The 20,116-nt window shown below is 47.0% G+C and overlaps 10 protein-coding genes across 10 annotated transcripts; 4 read left to right on the plus strand and 6 right to left on the minus strand.

Moving 5' to 3' along the window:
• Positions 1-61: 61 nt before the first annotated feature.
• On the minus strand, positions 62-1,983 carry N7466_003313 (cytochrome P450; the record flags this gene model as incomplete). The annotated part of the gene is made up of 6 exons (XM_057162710.1): positions 62-611; positions 660-870; positions 931-1,234; positions 1,288-1,328; positions 1,387-1,580; positions 1,646-1,983. The coding sequence occupies 6 exons, from the start codon at positions 1,981-1,983 to the stop codon at positions 62-64; spliced, it is 1,638 nt and encodes a 545-aa protein (XP_057023825.1).
• A 771-nt stretch (positions 1,984-2,754) lies between these two features.
• On the minus strand, positions 2,755-3,775 carry N7466_003314 (NAD(P)-dependent oxidoreductase; the record flags this gene model as incomplete). The annotated part of the gene is made up of 2 exons (XM_057162711.1): positions 2,755-3,434; positions 3,502-3,775. 2 exons carry the CDS (start codon positions 3,773-3,775, stop codon positions 2,755-2,757), a joined length of 954 nt encoding a protein of 317 aa, XP_057023826.1.
• A 671-nt stretch (positions 3,776-4,446) lies between these two features.
• On the minus strand, positions 4,447-6,568 carry N7466_003315 (FAD-binding oxidoreductase; the record flags this gene model as incomplete). The annotated part of the gene is made up of 6 exons (XM_057162712.1): positions 4,447-5,364; positions 5,416-5,500; positions 5,561-5,945; positions 6,011-6,166; positions 6,235-6,245; positions 6,309-6,568. 6 exons carry the CDS (start codon positions 6,566-6,568, stop codon positions 4,447-4,449), a joined length of 1,815 nt encoding a protein of 604 aa, XP_057023827.1.
• A 334-nt stretch (positions 6,569-6,902) lies between these two features.
• N7466_003316 (15-hydroxyprostaglandin dehydrogenase (NAD(+))) lies at positions 6,903-7,730 on the plus strand (the record flags this gene model as incomplete). Its single annotated transcript, XM_057162713.1, has 1 exon — positions 6,903-7,730. The coding sequence occupies one exon, from the start codon at positions 6,903-6,905 to the stop codon at positions 7,728-7,730; it is 828 nt and encodes a 275-aa protein (XP_057023828.1).
• Positions 7,731-8,723: 993 nt separating this feature from the next.
• Positions 8,724-10,361, plus strand: N7466_003317 (uncharacterized protein; the record flags this gene model as incomplete). The annotated part of the gene is made up of 1 exon (XM_057162714.1): positions 8,724-10,361. The coding sequence occupies one exon, from the start codon at positions 8,724-8,726 to the stop codon at positions 10,359-10,361; it is 1,638 nt and encodes a 545-aa protein (XP_057023829.1).
• Positions 10,362-10,633: 272 nt separating this feature from the next.
• Positions 10,634-11,746, minus strand: N7466_003318 (uncharacterized protein; the record flags this gene model as incomplete). Its single annotated transcript, XM_057162715.1, has 3 exons — positions 10,634-11,386; positions 11,440-11,651; positions 11,704-11,746. The coding sequence occupies 3 exons, from the start codon at positions 11,744-11,746 to the stop codon at positions 10,634-10,636; spliced, it is 1,008 nt and encodes a 335-aa protein (XP_057023830.1).
• A 1,049-nt stretch (positions 11,747-12,795) lies between these two features.
• Positions 12,796-13,214, plus strand: N7466_003319 (uncharacterized protein; the record flags this gene model as incomplete). The annotated part of the gene is made up of 2 exons (XM_057162716.1): positions 12,796-13,078; positions 13,135-13,214. 2 exons carry the CDS (start codon positions 12,796-12,798, stop codon positions 13,212-13,214), a joined length of 363 nt encoding a protein of 120 aa, XP_057023831.1.
• Positions 13,215-13,417: 203 nt separating this feature from the next.
• Positions 13,418-15,031, minus strand: N7466_003320 (uncharacterized protein; the record flags this gene model as incomplete). Its single annotated transcript, XM_057162717.1, has 1 exon — positions 13,418-15,031. The coding sequence occupies one exon, from the start codon at positions 15,029-15,031 to the stop codon at positions 13,418-13,420; it is 1,614 nt and encodes a 537-aa protein (XP_057023832.1).
• A 1,311-nt stretch (positions 15,032-16,342) lies between these two features.
• N7466_003321 (uncharacterized protein) lies at positions 16,343-17,696 on the plus strand (the record flags this gene model as incomplete). Its single annotated transcript, XM_057162718.1, has 4 exons — positions 16,343-16,493; positions 16,908-17,277; positions 17,373-17,468; positions 17,528-17,696. The coding sequence occupies 4 exons, from the start codon at positions 16,343-16,345 to the stop codon at positions 17,694-17,696; spliced, it is 786 nt and encodes a 261-aa protein (XP_057023833.1).
• Positions 17,697-18,630: 934 nt separating this feature from the next.
• N7466_003322 (uncharacterized protein) lies at positions 18,631-19,820 on the minus strand (the record flags this gene model as incomplete). The annotated part of the gene is made up of 2 exons (XM_057162719.1): positions 18,631-19,163; positions 19,220-19,820. The coding sequence occupies 2 exons, from the start codon at positions 19,818-19,820 to the stop codon at positions 18,631-18,633; spliced, it is 1,134 nt and encodes a 377-aa protein (XP_057023834.1).
• Between the last annotated feature and the right edge of the window lie 296 nt (positions 19,821-20,116).

A 20,116-nucleotide genomic window follows, 5' to 3' on the forward strand; every position in this document is an offset into this window, starting at 1 on the left:
GCTCGAGCTCATTAATCACGCTCTGTTACATGGAAGTTGAAATTTCCCCCTTAAATATCCTTTAGATACCAGCAACCATTCCCTCACTATTCACTTTAATCGATCCAAGCATGTAGCCATCCTTTTCCGCTTCCTGCCATTGGACCCTAATAGTCTCCTCTACTGTTTTACTGCGAGGCACAAAGCGCAGTTTCCCAGGTTTTGGGAGAGTGTTCACCCCCTCTTCATAGGCTGCATCAGAAACATCAACCGTATCAACTTTGCCATCCAAAATTGGCGGTAGAATCTCAAATGCCCAGTTAAGGGATGCAATTGTTATGAAAAGGCTGTTCTCGGCCAGATGCATACCCGGGCAGATTCGCCTACCAGCGCCAAAGTCGAAATGGTCTCGTTCATAAGGATCGGAAAGCGCTGCGTACGCACCCGCTTTGAGGGGATGGTTGAGGTAGCGGTCTGGTATGAAATCATCGGGTCTATCGTAGCGGGCCGGGTCAAAATGAAGTGCATATTGATTGACAGAGACGACTGTGTTTGCCGGGATGAAATAGCCATTGTAGACAATATCGGCTGTGGTGTAGTGGGGGCTTCCAATACTAATAATAATCGCATCCCTAGGTTAGTAATCAGACAGCGAGAAAGGGTATCGAGGACAGTCTTACTTGGTGACAGGTCTGATTCGAAGAACTTCTTTCACACAAGCCCTTATATATGGCAGGTCTTTCTCATCCTCAAAATTAGGCATGCGGTTTCCGCCGATCACGCGGTGAAGCTCCTCATATGCCTTAGCCTGGGCTTCTGGGTAGGCCGCAAGATACCTCACGCAGGAATTTAGTGCGGAGGATGTTGTTTCGGATCCAGCCTCGATCATTGCTGGAATCAGGTGGTTAGTTTTGGGGGACATTGTGCGAATAATTGCAACTGAAAACGTACTACCCGCCACAAAGGCAGCTTGCAGCTCGCTGATGCCATTCTTCTCATAGTCGCTCTCGATGAACTGTTTCACAAAACATTCAGGGGCTTGATTGGAATCCATCTGCTCCTTCAGTTTCGTCCAGTATTTCATCCAAATGGCCGCTTGGCGATGAAAGGACTGAAGTGTAGCTTTCCTCCACCACTGCATGAAAGTAGGAAGATTGGCCAAGACTGGAAACATTTCGGCGATGTGCTTTCCCGGGTTTGCAGTCTCGCTGAACTCCTGCATTAGGCCGTAGACCTCACGAACATCTTCGCAATCCTAATAGAAGGTTAAAAAAACATTCGTGTGAAGGAAGGAGACAATTCTCATACCCATACAGGGACCCTTCGTCCGTAGGTCGAGGTCATTACCACTAGGTAGAGTAGTTCGTTAGCAACCCGCACAGGATGATCTTATGAATTGAGACTCACCCGATATAGTATATCTCCGGATGTGCATGTAGAAGTTCTCCTGGTTTTCGTTATTGGTTAAAATATCCCACAACAGTCTTTTCGCTTCAAATTCTTGGGAGGGCAAGAAGGTGTTTGACGACTTTGGGGTCAGGAGCTTGTGCACGATTGCACGTAGCTTTCTCCAGTGAGGCGAGTACGGCATCAGTAGCAATCTGAATGAAACTCATGGTCAGCCAGGTCACAACGTAAGAAATTAGTATAATCCCTGCTCCCTTACCTCATACCACCGGACAGAATATCCGACACAACTGGACTAGGAGCTCGTGAGGACGAGTATTGTGATTGCCTGTCGAAGATCTCTTTCACGGCCGCTGGACTGTTCACGAATATCCATTCCTCGCCACCCAAGCGCACCTTGAACAACTCGCCGTGTTCCCGACTCCAATTCTGTAACTGCCGGTGTGGATAGGCGCCCATAAGAGCTGCTTGGTTGCCGGCGACAGGGACATCTCGGAGTCCCTTCGGTGCTCTCCTTCCAGCCAGGGTCGAGGCCAGAAGATGGAAAACCAGACACGTGGCCAGGGACGCCAAAATACCGATAGTCAGAAGCGCCATGAGTCGAGCATTAACAGCCAGCAGGTGGTTAGTGAATAAAATGACTGTAAGCTGAAAGATTCCTATGCTGCATGCATGTGAAACCTCGTCACCCCACATGAGGCAAATGTACGGTGTCCCCACCTTCAATTTCTAGGTACCAACATTCAATGTTCATTGTTCCAGATGTCAAATGAATCCGCAGCGAATATTGATGCTAAAGTTATGACGAAATTTAATGTTGGCCTCTCAATTGGAGAGGTGAAAATTCGTGACCACCCCGCTTCTGCTCAAATGTTCGCGTACATAGACACTGGATGGGCATTCCTTGATGAAATCTTGGATCAATATATATACATATTCAATAGTTGTCAGTACCGACATCTGGACATCTGGATCACGACGTTAACACGCTCATTCTGAGAGATAAAAAATGAAAATGCGACCGTCTATTTGGTTCGCACTCAACTATTCTGAATATCTGTATGTGACAAAATACCTCGTGCTGGCCCAACATTGAAGGCTGGCATCAGAGTTTGGGTCACGTGGTACCACGTGTGGTCACATGATGTTGGCTTTTTGTGTTGATTTATTTCTGGGACCCATAGTCACGTGCAACAATCCCTTGGAAGTTGGTCCTGACAATTTTGGAAAAGAAATTCAGGGAGTGACATAAGTAATTGCAAGTGAAGCAGATTATCAACAAAAAAGCTGTTCACTGCCCGGTATGAAGATGATTCAATGCGGAATTATAGAACAGAGCCTTGGAAGTAATTGCATTGATTGAAGGGACTATATGTGTTCGTGGATATTCTTGGCCGTTACATAACAGGGATAGGCCGTGTCATTGGACAAATCGGCCGTGGCAGTCCAGTGCTTATGTAGGAGCTTCGGGGACTCGATTTCATCCACAATGGCAGCGGCAAGGTCCGCCGCTGAGATTCCCGTTAATCGACCTTCCAAAACATTATTCTCGTCTTTTTGAACTCCCTTTAGAGGAACATAGTCGATGGTAATCTCATAGCTTCCCGTTCGTGGACCTGGTCTATACAATGGACTAGGAGAGACAAAAGTCCACGGAAACGACGTGTTCCCTTCGAAGAACAAGAGCGAAGCCCTTCCAGCTTTTATGTAATCGGACGCACGATCATTTTTGCGAACATTATTTTCATATGCATCGATCGTCTGCAGGTCCGTGGTTGTAGCCTTCCCAGATTTCACGGCAAGATGGGCATTCCGGTATACTCGCAAGCCTTCCCCGATGGGACCAAGACGTTCCTCCATATATTGTACGTGCGCGTCGCTTTCCGCCATCTGCCGCCGGTATGAAAGGAAAAATGACGGGTGGTCCGCCAACGAATCATGTGTCGTTGGGACCAAGAGGCTACCAGCTCCACCTACAAACACGAAGTATTTGATATTGGCTAGCTTGACAGCGAGAATCATTTTTCGAACCACCTCTATATAAGGCACTGTCGGATATTACATCATATGAGTTGGGGGCCGAAATTCAGTTCTGGAAAAAGATAGCTCACTTACTGTATTGAAGTGCACCCGCCCCTTGCGTATGTGCGCCATATTGGCTGACCAGTACATCAATATCGCTGAAATCTCTGGCCATATCTTCTATGCTGGCTGATTCAATGTCAAGCCCTCTGGGCGTATAGCCTGGGCATGAACCGAATGATTCAGGGTTGCGCGAGAGTCCAATTACTGCGTGTCCTCTGCGGAGAAGTTCAACACACAGGTACGAACCACCAAACCCCGCGGGGCCTATGACACCAATAGTCCGGGTCTGATGAGGCCCGGACATCTTTAGATCAATGTTGGCGATGAGGAAGGCGAGTTGATGTTCGAAAATGAAGGAATGTACGGCCTATTGACATTCGGAATTGGGATGCCCTTGAAATGTCGTAGTCCCATGTGGGGGCTCAAAGCGTTTAAATTGGTGAATACTACAAGCCCGGCAATGGAACTTCCCGAGGTCAAAGGTTGACTGGAACAGGTCCTGGTGTATCTACTCCTGTAATTTTGGGTTGCGTCGCTTGGTTGAGGGGAAGCTTGGCTGCTTCAGTGTGAGGTGGGGCCGAAAGACACCATGCCACATGGTAAACCGTAATATACATGTACGCGGAGTCGGCTAGTGTAGCAGGCCACTGGTGAGTTCTTTGATCACTAAAATATAAAATGGGGAGGATTCAAATTGTTCAATGAGGGTTTACGATAGTAGCAATTCAATATTGTAAGGGAGGATGTGAAATCAATTATCTGCTTTGCAAAGTTCATACATCGTCTTCAATAACATCGCATGAAAGCTGTATATCGCCTCGCAGAACCCCACACCCGGTTAATAATCTGTCCAATTTACCGTAATGCAAATTGAATTCCTTCCACTTCTTTCCAGTTCTTTGGGTAGCCTGAAGACGCTCTGACGGTAGAGAAAATAGACAGATCAAACGTATTGAGATAGATCGAGGTACAAAATCAAAGCTTTGTAGATGCAGGGGGCGGGTTTACACCATCACCCTCAGAAGAAATCCTCTCCCCGTCGATTTCCCAACCTCTTCCTCTGTACCTTGCAGGCCAGATGCCACATCGACCAGGCGCCAGGATCCCGTTGGGATCAAGGGCGTCTTTGAGCTTTTCATTCAACTTCATAAGCGCATTGTCGTTCCAAGAGTAAGTTCCAGCGACCTGGTCACTCAGAAGCAAATGCGTCCGATACTCACCATATCCCTTCTCAGCTGCTTCTCGAATAAGGGACCTCATTGCCTGCAGTGCGTCCGCTCGCTGCTTGGGATCATTGCGGTCATAGACACATTCAACAATAAGATGGAGCTCACGGAGCCCGACGACGAAGTCGAAGAAAAAGTCCAGGCCAAATTTGACCCAGTGCTCCTTCGCCATCTGCCACAGCCGTAGTGCATCTGCCCCACGAGTGGGCGCTACTGGGCTGAACGCGACATGTCCACCATTTGGCCACCAGTTAATCCAGGCAAGCTCCTCGAGGTCGGGCTCCCCGCTTGAAATTCGGTCGCGAGACCAGAAATAGTCAGTCGGCGGTAGCTTGGCTGGGTCTATGCGGCGTGCCCCGGGCACTTTCATAAACTCCCGGTGGATGATATCTAGCTTTAGCTGACGCACTTCCTTGGGTCCGTAGCAGGTGCCGTAGTATAGCCAGGTGCATTCACCATATGGGTGGCTTCGGAGATACTCGTGCATCTTGTCGGTAGGAAAGGGTCCATTTCCATCGAAGAATGCCGATCGGGGCTTTCCAGATAACGCCAAGATTTGCAACGCGTGCCGGATATTTGCAGCATTCTCGAGAATCATAGCAATTCGAAGAGGTCGCACAATCTCCACAAGCTGTTCAAGGTCGTCCTCTTCCCGGAAAGTATAAAGCTGCCGCGAGAACGTTAGCATTGATTGGAAAGTTGGTATTAGAAGACTCACGAAGCTTTCATGGCCACCTGGATTAGGCATCAACCCAAATCCCATTTTGGTGACGATGCCATAGTTCGACTGAGAGAAGATGCCACTGTCCGGGGGTGTTAGATTATTTCACGCCATTCGGATGTGCTGTCTAGACGAATCCTACTCAATAAATGGCCCAAAGCCGTAAGGAAACACCTGCCACGTGTTATTGCCTGGCAGAGCACCCATGCCTGTCCGAACTATCTCGCCAGTGGGTGTTACCACTTCGAGGCCGGAATGTGTTGACCAATGATCGCCATACGGTGTATATCCAACCCCGCGATCAAGCGCATTTCCAAGGACCGAGCCACCGCCAAGATCCGGAACATCAATCCACAGATTTTTGTACCCGCGCCTCTGTACCTCCTCATATAGTGCGTAGTAAGAAACACCCGGCTCGACCAGGCAGGTGCAGTCATCCGGATTGATGTCGAGGATCTTATTCATGCGCTTGCCAAGGTCAAGAACGACGGCTCCGCGAACACGTGGTGCAGCTCCACCATAGCCAACTTTTGGGATGTAAAAGTTAGCCAAAATTGCAACATTGATAGCCTTGGCTGTATCGGTGACATACAATTCCGTCCCATTGATATTGGGTGCAGAGGGATGAGGTATTTGTTTGCCCAGTGAACCACCTTTTGAACCTCATCTGTAGTACCCGGATAGATCACTGCAGAGGCGACTAATTCTTCTTCGTCGACAATGGCCATTCCGTCATGGGTATTGGGGGCTGATACCAGCGTGATATGTTAGAGCTCTTTCGTTTCTCTCAAGACAACAATCAACCTGGGCACTTACGTTCCATGTACCTATGAATCAATTGACTGTTAACCCTTGTTATCAACCTTCACTTCGCGTAGATTAGATCTTACCAGCCGTCATCCAGTGGTTTATCGTTGATCTCGACATTTCCATTGCCCAGTTCTCTCGATATCTCATCAATAGCAACAAAAAAGCGAGCTCTTTCAATTCCCTGAGGTATCACCGGCAAGCGCTTTCTAGACTGCTGTTTCTTCGTGGCAATATCTTCTATGAGATCTTTTGCACGATAAGCCTTGTGTAACAGACGCGCTGGGGTGCCATTGTGCTTCTCCTCCAGGGTAGGGATAGATGGGCGATTCTTGAAAGACATGTTTGAGTGTCGACCTCCAGGAATGGCCGGAGAAGCCAATGCTGATTGCACCTTGCAAAGCTTTATAGTGAGAAAGAGCTTCCACGTGATTTCATTCCTGGAGAGTAAAACGGGGAGTTGTTGACAAGGCACAGGATATTCTACACAGCTCGATTAATAGGTGGGGTATTGCAGTCAGATGAGCTGGCTCCCTATCGACCCCACATTGCACAATTCGGTCGGTATCTGAGTTCGGAGCAACGGCGATTTCCAAGATTTTAAATATCGACTTTAATCGCTTACAAGCAGTCGGGCTTCTTCATTATTCATTCTTCAATTTGACATTTCCACAATAATGTCCCAGCCAGTTGCCGTTATAACCGGCGCATCGTCGGGAATGGGGCTTGCCGTGACAAAACATCTTGTTGCAGGTGGATGGCGGGTTGTTATGGCAGATATCGCCGAAGAGTCCGGAAAAGCCATTTCTGAAGATCTGGGGGATCAAGTTTTATTCTCCTGTACCGATATCAGTTCGTATTCGCAACAAGCGGATCTATTCAAAAAGGCATTCGCTTGGGGTGGCAGACTGGATCTTTTCGCCGCAAATGCTGGAATTGCCGACACACAGTTCCTCCATGAAAACGACTACCGATACGATGAAGATGGCAATGTGATGCCTTTCAATCTCAAGGCAATGGATGTCAACTTCACCGCCGTCGTGCAGGGTATTTGGCTCTTCAAATATTATGCCCGCCAAAACAAAATCCCGGGTGGGAAGGTTATCATAACGTCATCTTCAGCAGGGCTGTATTCAATGGCCACGAATCCTATCTACACGGCCTCAAAGCATGCTCTAGTTGGACTGGCCAGGGCACTGGGTCCGGAACTAGATCGGCAGAATATCCAAGTTAACGCCATTTGTCCAGCCTTTGTACCCACTGCGCTCTGCCCGAAAGATATGCTAGATCGGTTTCCAAAGGAGCATATTACTCCGATGTCGACCGTCATAAAGGCATATGACACTTTTCTCAAAGACGACACCCTTACTGGACAAACAGTCGAGCTAAGTCTGGATCAGCTATACTTTCGTGTCAAGCCCGATTATCCAAATGAAAGTCAACGTTGGTTGGGAGAAGACTCGGCAAGCTTTTGGGAAGAAGCTTACAAGGGAGCTGCTTCTTGATATGTATGATCTCCCTAGCATGTCCACTGGGCTGGCCGTCGCCAATCTCTTAGTACTGCGTCGGGTCTTTCTTGAGTCATTTTTATTCAACCAATTCATCTTAGTTTCAAGGCCATTATGTAATGTTGAGCGGAGTTATATTTTCAAGAGTTGCTAGGGTATGTTCAAATTCCGATAGGACCCACGCACCATCTAGAAACTCTTCTATCAACTAAACATTGAAGGGACTGTTGGTCTCGTTATTCGTGAAGGCAACATTTGAATGTACGATCAAAGTGCGCTTCAAATGCTTGCTGGTTGTAGCACTTGTCAGTCTCGGGATACAATTTTGAAGCTTGATAATGCGCTGCCCCCTTGACCCTCGACTGGGAAACAACTCTGTTTATGAAACAGCGCGGGAGGCTTATCATTTTTCTTTCACGTAAACCTTGGAAATTCCATGATCCCACGGGGGCAAATTGTCTCGTTCCTCTTCTCATTTTAACATGTGGGGTAGCTCCCCAGGTGGGTCTGGGAACTCTGGGCGGTCTCCACATTTAAACGATGGGTGGGGTGATTTCAGTGTTGTCCCCAATTATACGGACGATCATCTGTTGTTGAAGGAGTATGGGGACTTACTGATCATGTGAACATGCTTCGAGCAGTTTCCTTCTCTAGACACAGGATTTCACTTGCAAAATCATTGATATCTACCATATGGTCCAAAAAACCACGTGCATTTGCTTCCACTACACAAATCACACGGGTCACAGCTTACGCCACAAATCTCCACTGGGACTATAGCTCTGAGTTGACTAGACTTGCGAGCACTGTGATCAGCGCTCATCCCCCACATGAGCTCTTTCACAGAATCAACCTTTGAGTATACCACAACTTTCCTATATAGCACGGTTTGTGCTGATTTGCTTTCCTCAAATTCTAGGTCGATTTTTTACGATACTCTGTTGCTCAATCATCACTCGCCCGGGCTGTTATCAACAACACATTTCCGAAATGGGTTTTGGTGTACTTGAAGACCGTTCCAGGCTGCCCAACGTCCCTGGAACGGTCGCGCTCGCCGAAATGAATGAGCAATCCTTTGACAATCCCGCAACACTCAAACGAGGCCAGGGGGGTGACAAGAACATCAACCTGGTGCCGCAACCATCAGATGATCCGAATGACCCCTTGAATTGGCCTTTGCGGAAGAAAGTCATGATCGTGGCAATTATGGTTTTTGGTGCATGTTTGAATGCTGGTACAGTCGGGCCACTACTCAGCGCCAGCATTGTGGTTATTGCGGATGATTTCAAACGGCCTATAGCAGAGATCACTCTTTTGACCGGATACTGTCTGGTTGTGGCTGGGGCTTCCTGCCCTCTCGTTTCAGCCTTTGGCACCAAATTTGGCAAGCGTCCCGTCCTTCTTATGTCGTCGATGGCGTCTCTTATTGGGAGTATTATCGGCTCGATTAGCCAAAACTACAACACCCTGCTCGTCGGTCGAATTGTTCAGGGATTCTCCATTGCGGCATACGAATCAATCACGTTTACGTTGATCGGGGACCTATTCTTCGTCCATCAACGCGGCTTATGGATCAATGTCATCTCTTTCACTCTCACGGCTGTCTCAAACTTGAGTTCTATTGTAGCCGGGTCTATCACATATAATCTTGGCTGGCATTACCTATTCCATATTCTGATAGCATGCTCAGGGCTCCAAGTACTCTTGCTTTTCTTGTTTGCACCTGAAACCTGCTACAAAAGAGATACTCAACTCAACGAACGACTTGCAGCCAGGGATGGGAAAGCTCAAATCAAGGGCACTGAAACGATAGAGCATCTCGAGTACTCCTCACCACCTCGAGATCTATCTACTATCCCCTTGAAGTCCTTCCGACAAAATCTCGCTTTTTCCACCGGCTCATATAGCGACGACAGTATTTTCAAGCTCTTACTCGGCCCCTTCCTATGTCTTACAAATATTTTCGCTTTATGGAACGTCGTCATGACGGGCGTGGTCACCTCAACATATGTGGCAATATCCTATGTCGTGGCTCAGATCTTCTCTGAGCCACCCTATCTCCTTTCAACTGCGCAAATCGGCTACCTATCGGTCGGTCCTTTTCTTGGCGGTGTCATTGGATGTACACTGGTTGCCCAGGCTTCAGATCCTTTAGCTGTCTGGATGGCAAAACACAACAACGGCATCTATGAGCCAGAGTTCAGACTTCCGTTGATTATATTTGCATTCATTGCAACTGGAGGCTTATTTGGATTTGGTGCTACATCAGCAGCACATGAGAGTATTTACTTAGTGGACTTTATGTGGGGGTTGACACTGGCTGGAATCTCGTTTGCAGTGGGATCTTGTTCGGCTTACGCCATCGACGCCTTCGGGAGCATGAGCAATGACATATTCGTGGCTAATGTCATGTTTAAAAACTTCCTGTTCTTTGGCTACAGCTATTTTATCAACGACTGGATTGTTAAGGACGGGGTTGCAACTCCATTTTATGTGTTCGGGGGCATCAGTGCTGGGCTCATTGTGACAGCCCTGCCTGTGTATCTTTTCGGCAAAAGATACAGGAGTATGTGGTATCGTCATAATGTTATGGACATGGTGAAAGTCAAGATTCTCGGGTGGTTATAGTATTCACTGGTCTCTCCCAACAGCAAGGACACGTTTTTCGGTGATACCAGATGTCAATGCCATTGGACTGAGACTTCGAATTTCCTTTTGATACTTTTGGTTTAACGCTCAATGCGTTTTCCCTTCTTCAAAAATGCCCTGCCCAACTTTTGGTAATAGTATGTATAAGTTCATTATATTGAAAGAAAATCTTTGGAAAAGCCCTTCAAATATTTGAAATAATAAAATCTATGTTATTTATTGATCTTCATTCCAATATCCTTTTGGGGAAATTATTCCGACTGCTCCCAATGTTCATCGCCCCCAATATACCGAAATACAACCCGTGAGTCTCGATCGCGACATCTGTCGTCCTCACTAGCCTCTTGGTACACCGCCAGTCCCGACTCTCCAAGGCGCAGCTGAGCGCCAACTCTTTTCGCCGTCTCAACGGCGAGATTAAAGTCCTTTTTCATCAACTGCACCTTGAAACCACCCTGGTAGTCTTTGCTAGCTGGAGCATCTGGGCAGACGCCTGGCACTGGATTCCATTTGTCGTTGATGGTACTCTGGGCTGTACTAGTCGTGAAAATCTTAGACAGCAAGATAGGATTGATGCCAGACTTGATCCCAATATTCAAAGCTTCTGCGGTAGCAATTGCGATGAGACCGGAACAGTAGTTATTGCAGAGCTTTGCCGTCAGGCCGAGCGAGAGCCCACCGCAGGGGAAAATCGATGACCCCATGGCACCCAGCAAGTCATTCAATATTGGCAGCTTTGGGTCGTCTTCTCTGCAGCCTAACATGAATGTCAATGTCCCAGAAGCGGCTCCGAGAGAGCCTCCAGATACGGGCGCGTCATAAAATCGTGCCGTTGAGCATTTCTTATTAACAGCGTCATTTATCTCAATCGACGTGCCTGTGTCAATGGTAGAACAGTCGACAAAAACTTTATCTTCAATCGTACCGGATAAAACCCCGTTTTTGTCATCGAGGTACACGGTTCGGACGTGTGATCCTTCCGGAACGATCGTAAACAGGATATCCTGAGCCATGGTCAGCCGCGTACCTCGGTGTCAATGGTATCTCTGGATCGTACAGATCTTTCCATAACTTCGCGCGAACTTGAACAAATAGACACCAGGTGGGGAGCTTCGTGCTCGAACCTTCTCAAGACCTCATCTGAGACGTCATACACGTGCAGCTTTCCGCCATTGTCGAGTTTCTTCAGCAGGTTCAGTGCCATGGGATACCCCATGACACCCAAACCAATGAAGCCAAGCTCACGTGATGGCATCTGGACACAATCTCCTAAGTCAACTTCATTCAGCTTTCAATTGTTGTCGACTTGCCAGAATATAACGGTGGACATTTGAAACTAGATTTGGGTGGGGGACTTGGTACATGTGGGGGAACTTTGCATGTGGGGCGATCCGAATCCAGATATAGATGAAAAAGCACTAGTCCTAAACAGGACATCAACACAATTATTTCTGGACAAGAATTGCTTAGATCACTAGATCAACGCACAAGATAGAAAAGAGAAATACAGAAACCCAATTGAATGTGCCTTTGGAGTCTTGTGTATAAAACTCTATTTAGCTTTCTATGGGACAACAACACCCTTTCCCGCGCAAGATTTGGCCCTCCGTATTTTCCCAGACCCACGTCCGGCCTGAAAGGATACAAAGAACAATCTGTATCCCCCCAATTACGAATGTTGATTCATAAGGAAGTTATTGGTGCGAGCCTTGTAAGAATATTATATAATTTCAACAATTTGTCTGGAAAACATAAGATGGTGCGCACATGAGGTGGAAGTTATGACTGAATGTAGACGTCGTAGTAAGATTTAATACCGTTCGTAATTTCGCTTCAATTTCCGTAATGTTATTATGTCCTATTTTGATGCTGAAATGTGTGGATGGTATTTTATAATTTACTGCAGGTCCTGTAGTACAGCAAAGTACCCGAGGCCTAGAAAGCCTATGACTCTATGGACAGTATATACGGGTCACATTCTAATTATCTGAAAGATGCGTAAAAATCAGGCCAAAGTTAAGTAACAGAACTTAATGAAAGGTTAATTATGCATGTGGAATTCGATACAAAAATAACCAACTGTTACTAGTACTTACGGGAATCTTGTATGGAATTATAAGAATCTGACCGCCCTAATCACGTCCTTGTATTAGAAAAGGTTTAGCTACATTGCAGAATTTTGGTGGAGTTGTTTTGTTATCAAAAGTCGGTCATTTTTGTTTCAAACTAAGTAATTATAATTGAGTATTGTATCTTACAGTATTATGAATTAGACATTCGGCCACATGCCTCTTCTATCATATCCTCTCTTCTACAATTTCCTCTCCTCACTCCCTCTACCTCATTACACTTTCCGAGAAGTTGTATCTCGTCCCTTCAGAAGATTCAAACATCCAACAGAAAAACAGGCAAAATGGCTCCCGAGTTTCGCATCCAAGTCGCCGACCTACCTTTTCCGCACAAAGACTACATCGAAGCCAACGTGCCTGTCTTTGCACCCCAGTCAGAATATCTTGCCAACCTTCAACCTATTGCCATGGAGATCTACCACCAGTTTCGGGCAAATGAGTGGACAGACGCGGACTGTTACGAACACTTCATCGCCATAGAAAAATCCATGGGATTCCACAGTGAATGGCTTCGTCATAAGGGCTGGGAGGAGCAGAAAGTCCAGGATTGGAATAAAGCTTGCGAGGGTTTTTACAGTGTTCCAGGTTTAAGAGACAATGATTGCAAGGCTCGTTCTTTGCAGAGGGCTCTTGCGTGTCAGAGATCCATGATACCACGCCTCAGACTCTGCGAGAGGATGGATGGGCGAGCAGAAGGAAATGAAGGTTAGGGAACTTGATCGGATGGCGGACGGTAAATTGAATGCCTCTGAGGGCCTTTCTATTGCTTCATTCGTATCACTTGCTATGGAATCTTTACCCTATGTACAGAAAATGATGACGCTTTAACTGCTTTTTTAACAAACCCCAATATTGATAGTATAGATGAATCTCTCGGCTCTGGCCTCCAATCCCATCCCACAAGAGTCAAGTTGAAAGTTGTGCCAGCATCTCAGATATCTGCTGATCATCAGGGTCATCCAGCTTTCCTTGAATGTTCTCAATTTCAACATCTCCATCTGTGCCCGACCCAAGACTGTCCACTTCACCCCCCTCCTTGCTCTCCTTAGCTTCTTTTCCGCTTTGCTCGGCGGCATATGTTTTCGCAATATCTATATGAGACTTGGTGTACTCATCTGGATCCCAAGCCAAAACCCTGCTTTCCATCTCTTGTAGCTTTTGGCTAACAAGCTGCTCCATCTCATCCCTCTCTTCGTCACTCAAAAGACAAAGTCTCTCCTTCCACGCATCCTCGATACTAGTACTCTCCACAGGCCCAAAGAAGCGCTGGTCAATCTTCTCCCAATATATTGAATCAAAGGCAAAACTGTTTCGCGCAGCGTATGTAGTCCAGAAATCGCCACTCTCCCAACTCTCCTGCATGGGGGTGGAGAGCCGTTCGTTCTCCGTCAGCCGACCTTTCTTGATTGCAGCATCTTCGCATTTGATCATCCCCTTCAGGAATGTCGGAAGGCGGCGACTAAAGATTTGTGTCCAATCTTCAAGACCATCTGGCCAGTACTCGGGCTTCTCGATGAGGAGCCACCAAGGTGGCGAGTAGAGGAATTCGATTGGAGCCGTATATGTGAACTCGAAGTCCACGATACTCGCAATCTTCATTTTGTTCATAAGAACGTTGCTTGGTCGGAAGTCATCACCCCAGATCTTGAAGGGACCTTTGTCAAACGCCGCCCATCGCTTTGTGAGCTTATTTTCACGAGCTAATTTGCGGAAAAGACGTCTGGCAGTAAACTTTCGTCGACAATCATCTGCAGAATCAATCGCGTCATTTCGCTGGTGTTTGAGATGAGCAATATGAAGGTCCGCAAGAGCTTCGAAGTAGGAGGACGTCGAGTCAAATGCTTTCTTTGGTAGGCATGATTGAGGTAGAGACCCCACTCGAACAAGTTCATTGGCGCCCATCGACAGGGGACGATTTTCCACTTCCCAGGTAAAGTCATCAATCTGAGTCAAAGAGCCTATCCGTGAGAAGGATGGTTTCGATAACTGCAAAAGAACATTGGCCATCTCCGTATATAGAGCTTCAAGAGTGTTCTCGTCGATATCAGGGTCAAGCCTTCCCCGATCGCTAACCGGGCACCCAGGGAAATTGAGCAATTTGTACATGCTTGAGTCATGCGTTATGTATTCCATAATGATATAAGGACCCACTTCCAAAGGACAGCTTTCTTTGGGGCCCCAATGGTAAACAAATGGTACAGGGATCGAGGTCTGATCATAAAGGTACCGCATAATGGCGACCTCAGATCGAACTTTTTCTTCCGGAAACATGACGGCACCAGGCATGGGAAAACGGATGACCGCAGCGGTACCGGAAAAATATGTCATTTGAAGGGATATATTGTATCCGCCCTTTTCCAATATCTCGAATTGGACGGCTTCATCTGGCTTGTGGTATCGGAGGATAAAGTGTCCAATCGGCCTTGAGATTTCGGTGTCGAAAAACCGATGCACCCAAGTATCGCAGATTTCGTCGCTCTTTTCCCAGCCCGCATCGTCATAATCCATGCGTGGCTGCATGGTTCTGTGTCTGGTAGACTAGGACGAAATCGCGATAGGACGTGGTTTTGGGGATAGTATTGAAAGAGAACCTGCTTGAAATGAACGTTCAAGTTGGGTCAGGGGTGCTCTTAAGAAAGCTAAGCCAGAGGATGAGTTCACCTGACTTCAATTCTTGCCTCTGCTGTTGCTTAGGGAGTGGTAGTGAATGGCCAGAGTAGGCGCTGGTCCAGCAAAGCTCTGTCTTGCTTTATGAACGCACGTTGGTGATTGTGTTGCTCAATTTGACCGGGTATGATGGGAAATAAAATGGATGGAGGGAGGGGCAATTGATGAAATGCAAATTTTTATAGACAAGCATGAAAAGGAGGTGAGAAGGCAAAACTGATGTGTACAAGCATCCCTGACAGTTGGGCGTATAGAGTTTAGCGCCACGGTGCCTGGCGTCGTCCTATTGCAGAAGATCCTGTCCTTCCCATCCAACTTGCCCCAACAAACCATATCCATCTTCTCCTCTACCTGCTATCCGAGCCTCGCAAATCAGATATTCGCTAGTGATGTAGATCGCCGATCTCCCGAGCCCCCTTATTCGCGTTTGCCCGGTTGCGATCTCTTTACAGTTCCTCGGAAGGGGTCCTTTCACATCACGTTAAAAACGAATTCCATTCATTTACCAATTTGCACCATTTGATTTTTTAATTATTTTCTAAATCCTTTCGTTTTGTTGACAAAGACCAAATCACTCCCGTGACGATAAATAGACGCCATGAAGATGAAAAGCGGCAGAAACCCCCCCCCCCAAAAAAAACGAATGTATTACAGGCTTAGTCAGGGCGGCCAGTCAAAATTTAGATAATCTTAATGGGGGGACGAGAGTCACGAGATGTATAGTCCGTTGGAGAGGCTGCAATTTAAAAAGATACTCTGGAGTCTGGAAAAATGAAGCCTATCAGCAAACCTTCAAATTGAACAATTGAACAATTGAACAATTCTACTCCGTAATTTTACCTACTATCTATTGATCCAGACCTCATACGGAGATTACACCGAAACGATTTTGAAAAACCGAGTCTTGCCGCTTGCGCTTCCCCGCGCCTACACGGGACGCGAGCCAAAACCTTAAATAGCGGATTTCCATAAATGTTTAGTTACGAAGTGATGATTCATAATTCCCCACGTTCTCGTGATTTCCCGACCATCAATTTATAGCTGCTGGCATATCAACTCAATCTCAAAACTCGGCGACCGTGCCCGCATCCTGAATGACATCCCGACCCCTACCACCTCCCTGACAACGGGGCTTCCGGCCGCTTTTCTGCATCGCTAAGAAAGATGGAGGCTACGGGAGCCAGCGGCTCAACGCCCTGGCTACAGACGGCGAATCGGATTATTGTCGCGATTGGGCTGTCGCTAAGCACTAGTTGTCTTGCAATGCGAATTTTTACCAAGGCGGCGATAATGAAGAAATTTTGGTGGGATGATGGTATGTTAACTTGGATTCTTGGCTCCGATCTCATTGGCTTGGGACTTTTGTTAATCCGATGCGTATAGTGTGCATTATTTTTGCATGGGTAAGGCCATTCTCCATAAGCCCGCAGCTGAAGCATCCAAATTGCATAACTTATCCACATTCTTGACAGATGCTGTCCGTTGGCACTCAGTCATGCATATTGTGTAAGCTTGATTTCTGTCTCTACTAATAGGAGAGCAGTATAGAATATAACGGATACTAATGAAAACTTCGTCGTCAGATGGCTATGCCCATGGCGGTATTGGACGCCATATAACCGAGCTCTCTCTGCCAATTGTGGAAATATTCTTAAAGGTACCACACTTGCATGGCTCCGCCGCTCTTGTAGAGAAATCAACCAACTAATTTTGCTAAAGGTCGTTTTAGCGGCAGCGGTCATCTACATTCCTTGCCTTGCATTCGCGAAACTGGCATTGCTTATGCTATACTACCGGCTACTTAACGCCGTGCAAGCCTGGACATACGCCATCTACATCATCGCCTTCATCATCTCGGGTTATAGCATCGCGCTGCCTTTGGCTCTGATCTTTGCATGTAGCCCTATCCAGAAAGGCTGGGACATTACTATAACCGGGGGTTCTTGCATCGATAGACCGGCCGTGTATCTCGCAACGGCCATTACAAATACTGCCAGTGACTTGGTTCTGATCTTGATCCCCATTTGGGTGGTGTGGGGACTTCGAATGCGTCTCCTCCCCAAGATAGGCGTGATTTTCATGCTTGGTATCGGGTGCCTGTACGTGCTTCTCGTGTAATGGTGGAAAGATGAAGAATTTGCCCGCATGGAATTTGAGTTTTGTGGAGTGTTATGCTAATTTAAATCTCTTCCAGAACTATCGTCACGAGTATCCTAAGGCTGGCAACTTTATGGCCTTTGGTGACAACGCAAGATGTATCGTACAAACTTGCTCTTGCCAGCATATTCATGTAAGTCACCAGCCCGGTGCCTATTGTCCTTGCACATATGAATGACAAGAAACGTATAGTAACATCGAAGCCAATTTCATCATCATATGTGGCTCTCTGCCTTATCTCCGTCAATTCGTTCGTCATTATACAACAAACCCATTTCCCGGTTACTGGATCATCAAATATCTACACAAGTCCCCTCCAGACTCTACGACAGAAAGGGTCTGCGACATGCAGGAAATCTGATCGAAGACCTTCCTCACATAACGAGTATCTCTGTATTTGTGGTCCCAATTCCCGAATACATTTCATACATACACATGTGCATGTGAAAGGCAAAGATTTGCCGTTTTGAAGACATTATATATTTTGGACGATTGTCGATACCAATAGACAAGGGCCCTCAAATTTTCTCCGCTGATGGCACCCACATGTGCAAATTTTGTCGAATCACCACAACATTGAAGACCCTCACGGGATGGCAATTGACGGCCGACGAAGAAATATCTCAGGCTTTCAAGCACTACTGGCCTACCATCGAAACCTTGCCATTCTTGGCAACCTAGTCAACTTGGGGGCCTGGACGGGCACAAGCAAACGGATAAATGGCTGGTCTTTACAAGAGGTTCCCCGCATTTGTGAAGATCAAGTTCGGGATCATGATGACTTATATTCAGTCGACAGCTGCACGGAGTGGGTGACGCATAATGGCTCCAACATTGAAGATCCTCGACCTCCCATCAGATATGTGACCCAGCACTTGAGAGAGGTCAATGCCAGAGGGAACCATTTGGTGATGTTATCTCTCCAAGGGGAGCTAGCAGCTCTGACATTCACGCCCCTGTCGCAATACGGCGCTCTCTTGACCATAAATAAATACCCTGATCTCGGTCCGTGGTATTCTTAAGGAAGAGTGATGTCTGGTATTTCCTCTTTCAGATTTCCTTCCGCATGGTTGAAATTTTTCCAATATCATATTAAGAATTGATGGAATAGCGGGAGCAATCAATGAGTTCTTATTACAAATTTATACTTCATGACGATATGCTCTGCAATTTTAATCTCCAAATAAACGGAGTCGATGGTCCAAATGGTTCCAGCCCAGTCAAAACACCCATTGCATATTGAACCTCAATCAATTGATTTTGGCTTTCATCGCGATAAATTATATCTCAGGATATCAGCTGCTTTCTTTCGAACAGTTCGAGCAGCGCGGTAAGCATAGCGTACGGATCAGGTAGTCAATGCTGGCCTTGATCTCGCTGATATCGTCCTTGATCAACTTGATCTCTTCATCAACTCCAACCTTCGAATTCATATCCTTGCCCATTGCATTGACAAGGTCTCTAACAGGTCCAACCAATGCGCTCAATTGGTGGAGATTAGAGGTTTGTTCGAGATTAGCGCCTATCTCAGGGACCACTGGTCCTGGTTCCGGAGTCGCCACCTGACCAGCAGAAGATTTCGGATAAGCTTGAGCTATTGAGGCATGTGAGTTTGGAGCGAGTGGAGTGTGTGATTTTGAAGCTTGTGCGAGATAGGAACGCGACGGAGGAGCTCCTTGCAGAACTTGTGGATATGAAGCTGGTGCGGGGCGAGAGTATATCGGAGGAGCTGCTTGTGAGGGATGTGGAACTAGGGTCTTTTTGCGACCGTGATTTGTTGGAGGGACTGCCGGTGGGGCTGCGTTGACATGAGTAGCGGGAGACGTGTCTAAATGATTCTTAGCATGTAATACAAGGGAAGACATCCTTCACCTTCTCGCTTACCCACAGGGCTCTCTTGAGCAGCTGGGCCACTCCCCCCAGCGAGGTTTTCACTTTGAGTTCCCAGGATTTGAGCATCCAGCATCATTTGAACCCGCACGTCTTCGGCTTCCTTTGTAGAAGAGACCCTTTGCTTGATCAAATCAAATTGGGCAATGATATCATCGATGAAACGTTCAACTTTCTGCGAATACTCTGACGTCGCACCCGGCCTGGTCGGTTCCACTGACGCCGATCGTTGAAGTTGCCAGCGACGATCTCTCATCCCGTTTTGGATGTATGCCTTTGTGGTTTGCCAGTTATATGGGGTTGGCAGACGTAGCGAATCGGTGAGAGCAGCGGCAACCGCCTTGTAGTAAGCTGTATTTCCTATCTCATTGGCGATCAAATGGCGATGTTCCGATGCATGTCTGAGAAGAGCTAAATTCTCGTTGGGTGTGAGACGTTTAGACCGAGGACGAGTTTCCTGTCGACGCCGTGATGGTGTTGCCGAGGACGGCGTAGAGTTTGCAGGTGGAGGGTTTTCGTGTAACAACTGTGCTGAGTCTGCTTTTTGATTTTGAGGGGTGGATTGCCCACCCCCGGATCCTTTATCGATTTCCATATGGAAGGTGTACCACACAGGGCTACAGGCATAGACCGAAAATGGACGCGATTATCGTGAGGATAATAACAGACATTCACGTGATATTTTGGAGCTCCCCGCCTTCACAATTGGCCCTGCGCTAGGCCTAATGGGGCTGTATCATTATTGGACCCACAACTGCAGAAACTATCTTAGTCATCGTCAGTTCTTTCTCCTGAGAGCTTGCTGTCTGTGATCTTCCAACTTTTACCCAAGGTCTTCCCTGCCCTCCCTTATACGAGAGAAAATTTAGAAAAGTGGGTTCAGCTAATGAA

Source organism: Penicillium verhagenii (assembly GCF_028828195.1).
Source record: "Penicillium verhagenii strain IBT 33310 chromosome Unknown utg000004l_segment0_segment0, whole genome shotgun sequence".
Classification (NCBI taxonomy): Eukaryota; Fungi; Ascomycota; class Eurotiomycetes; order Eurotiales; family Aspergillaceae; genus Penicillium; species Penicillium verhagenii.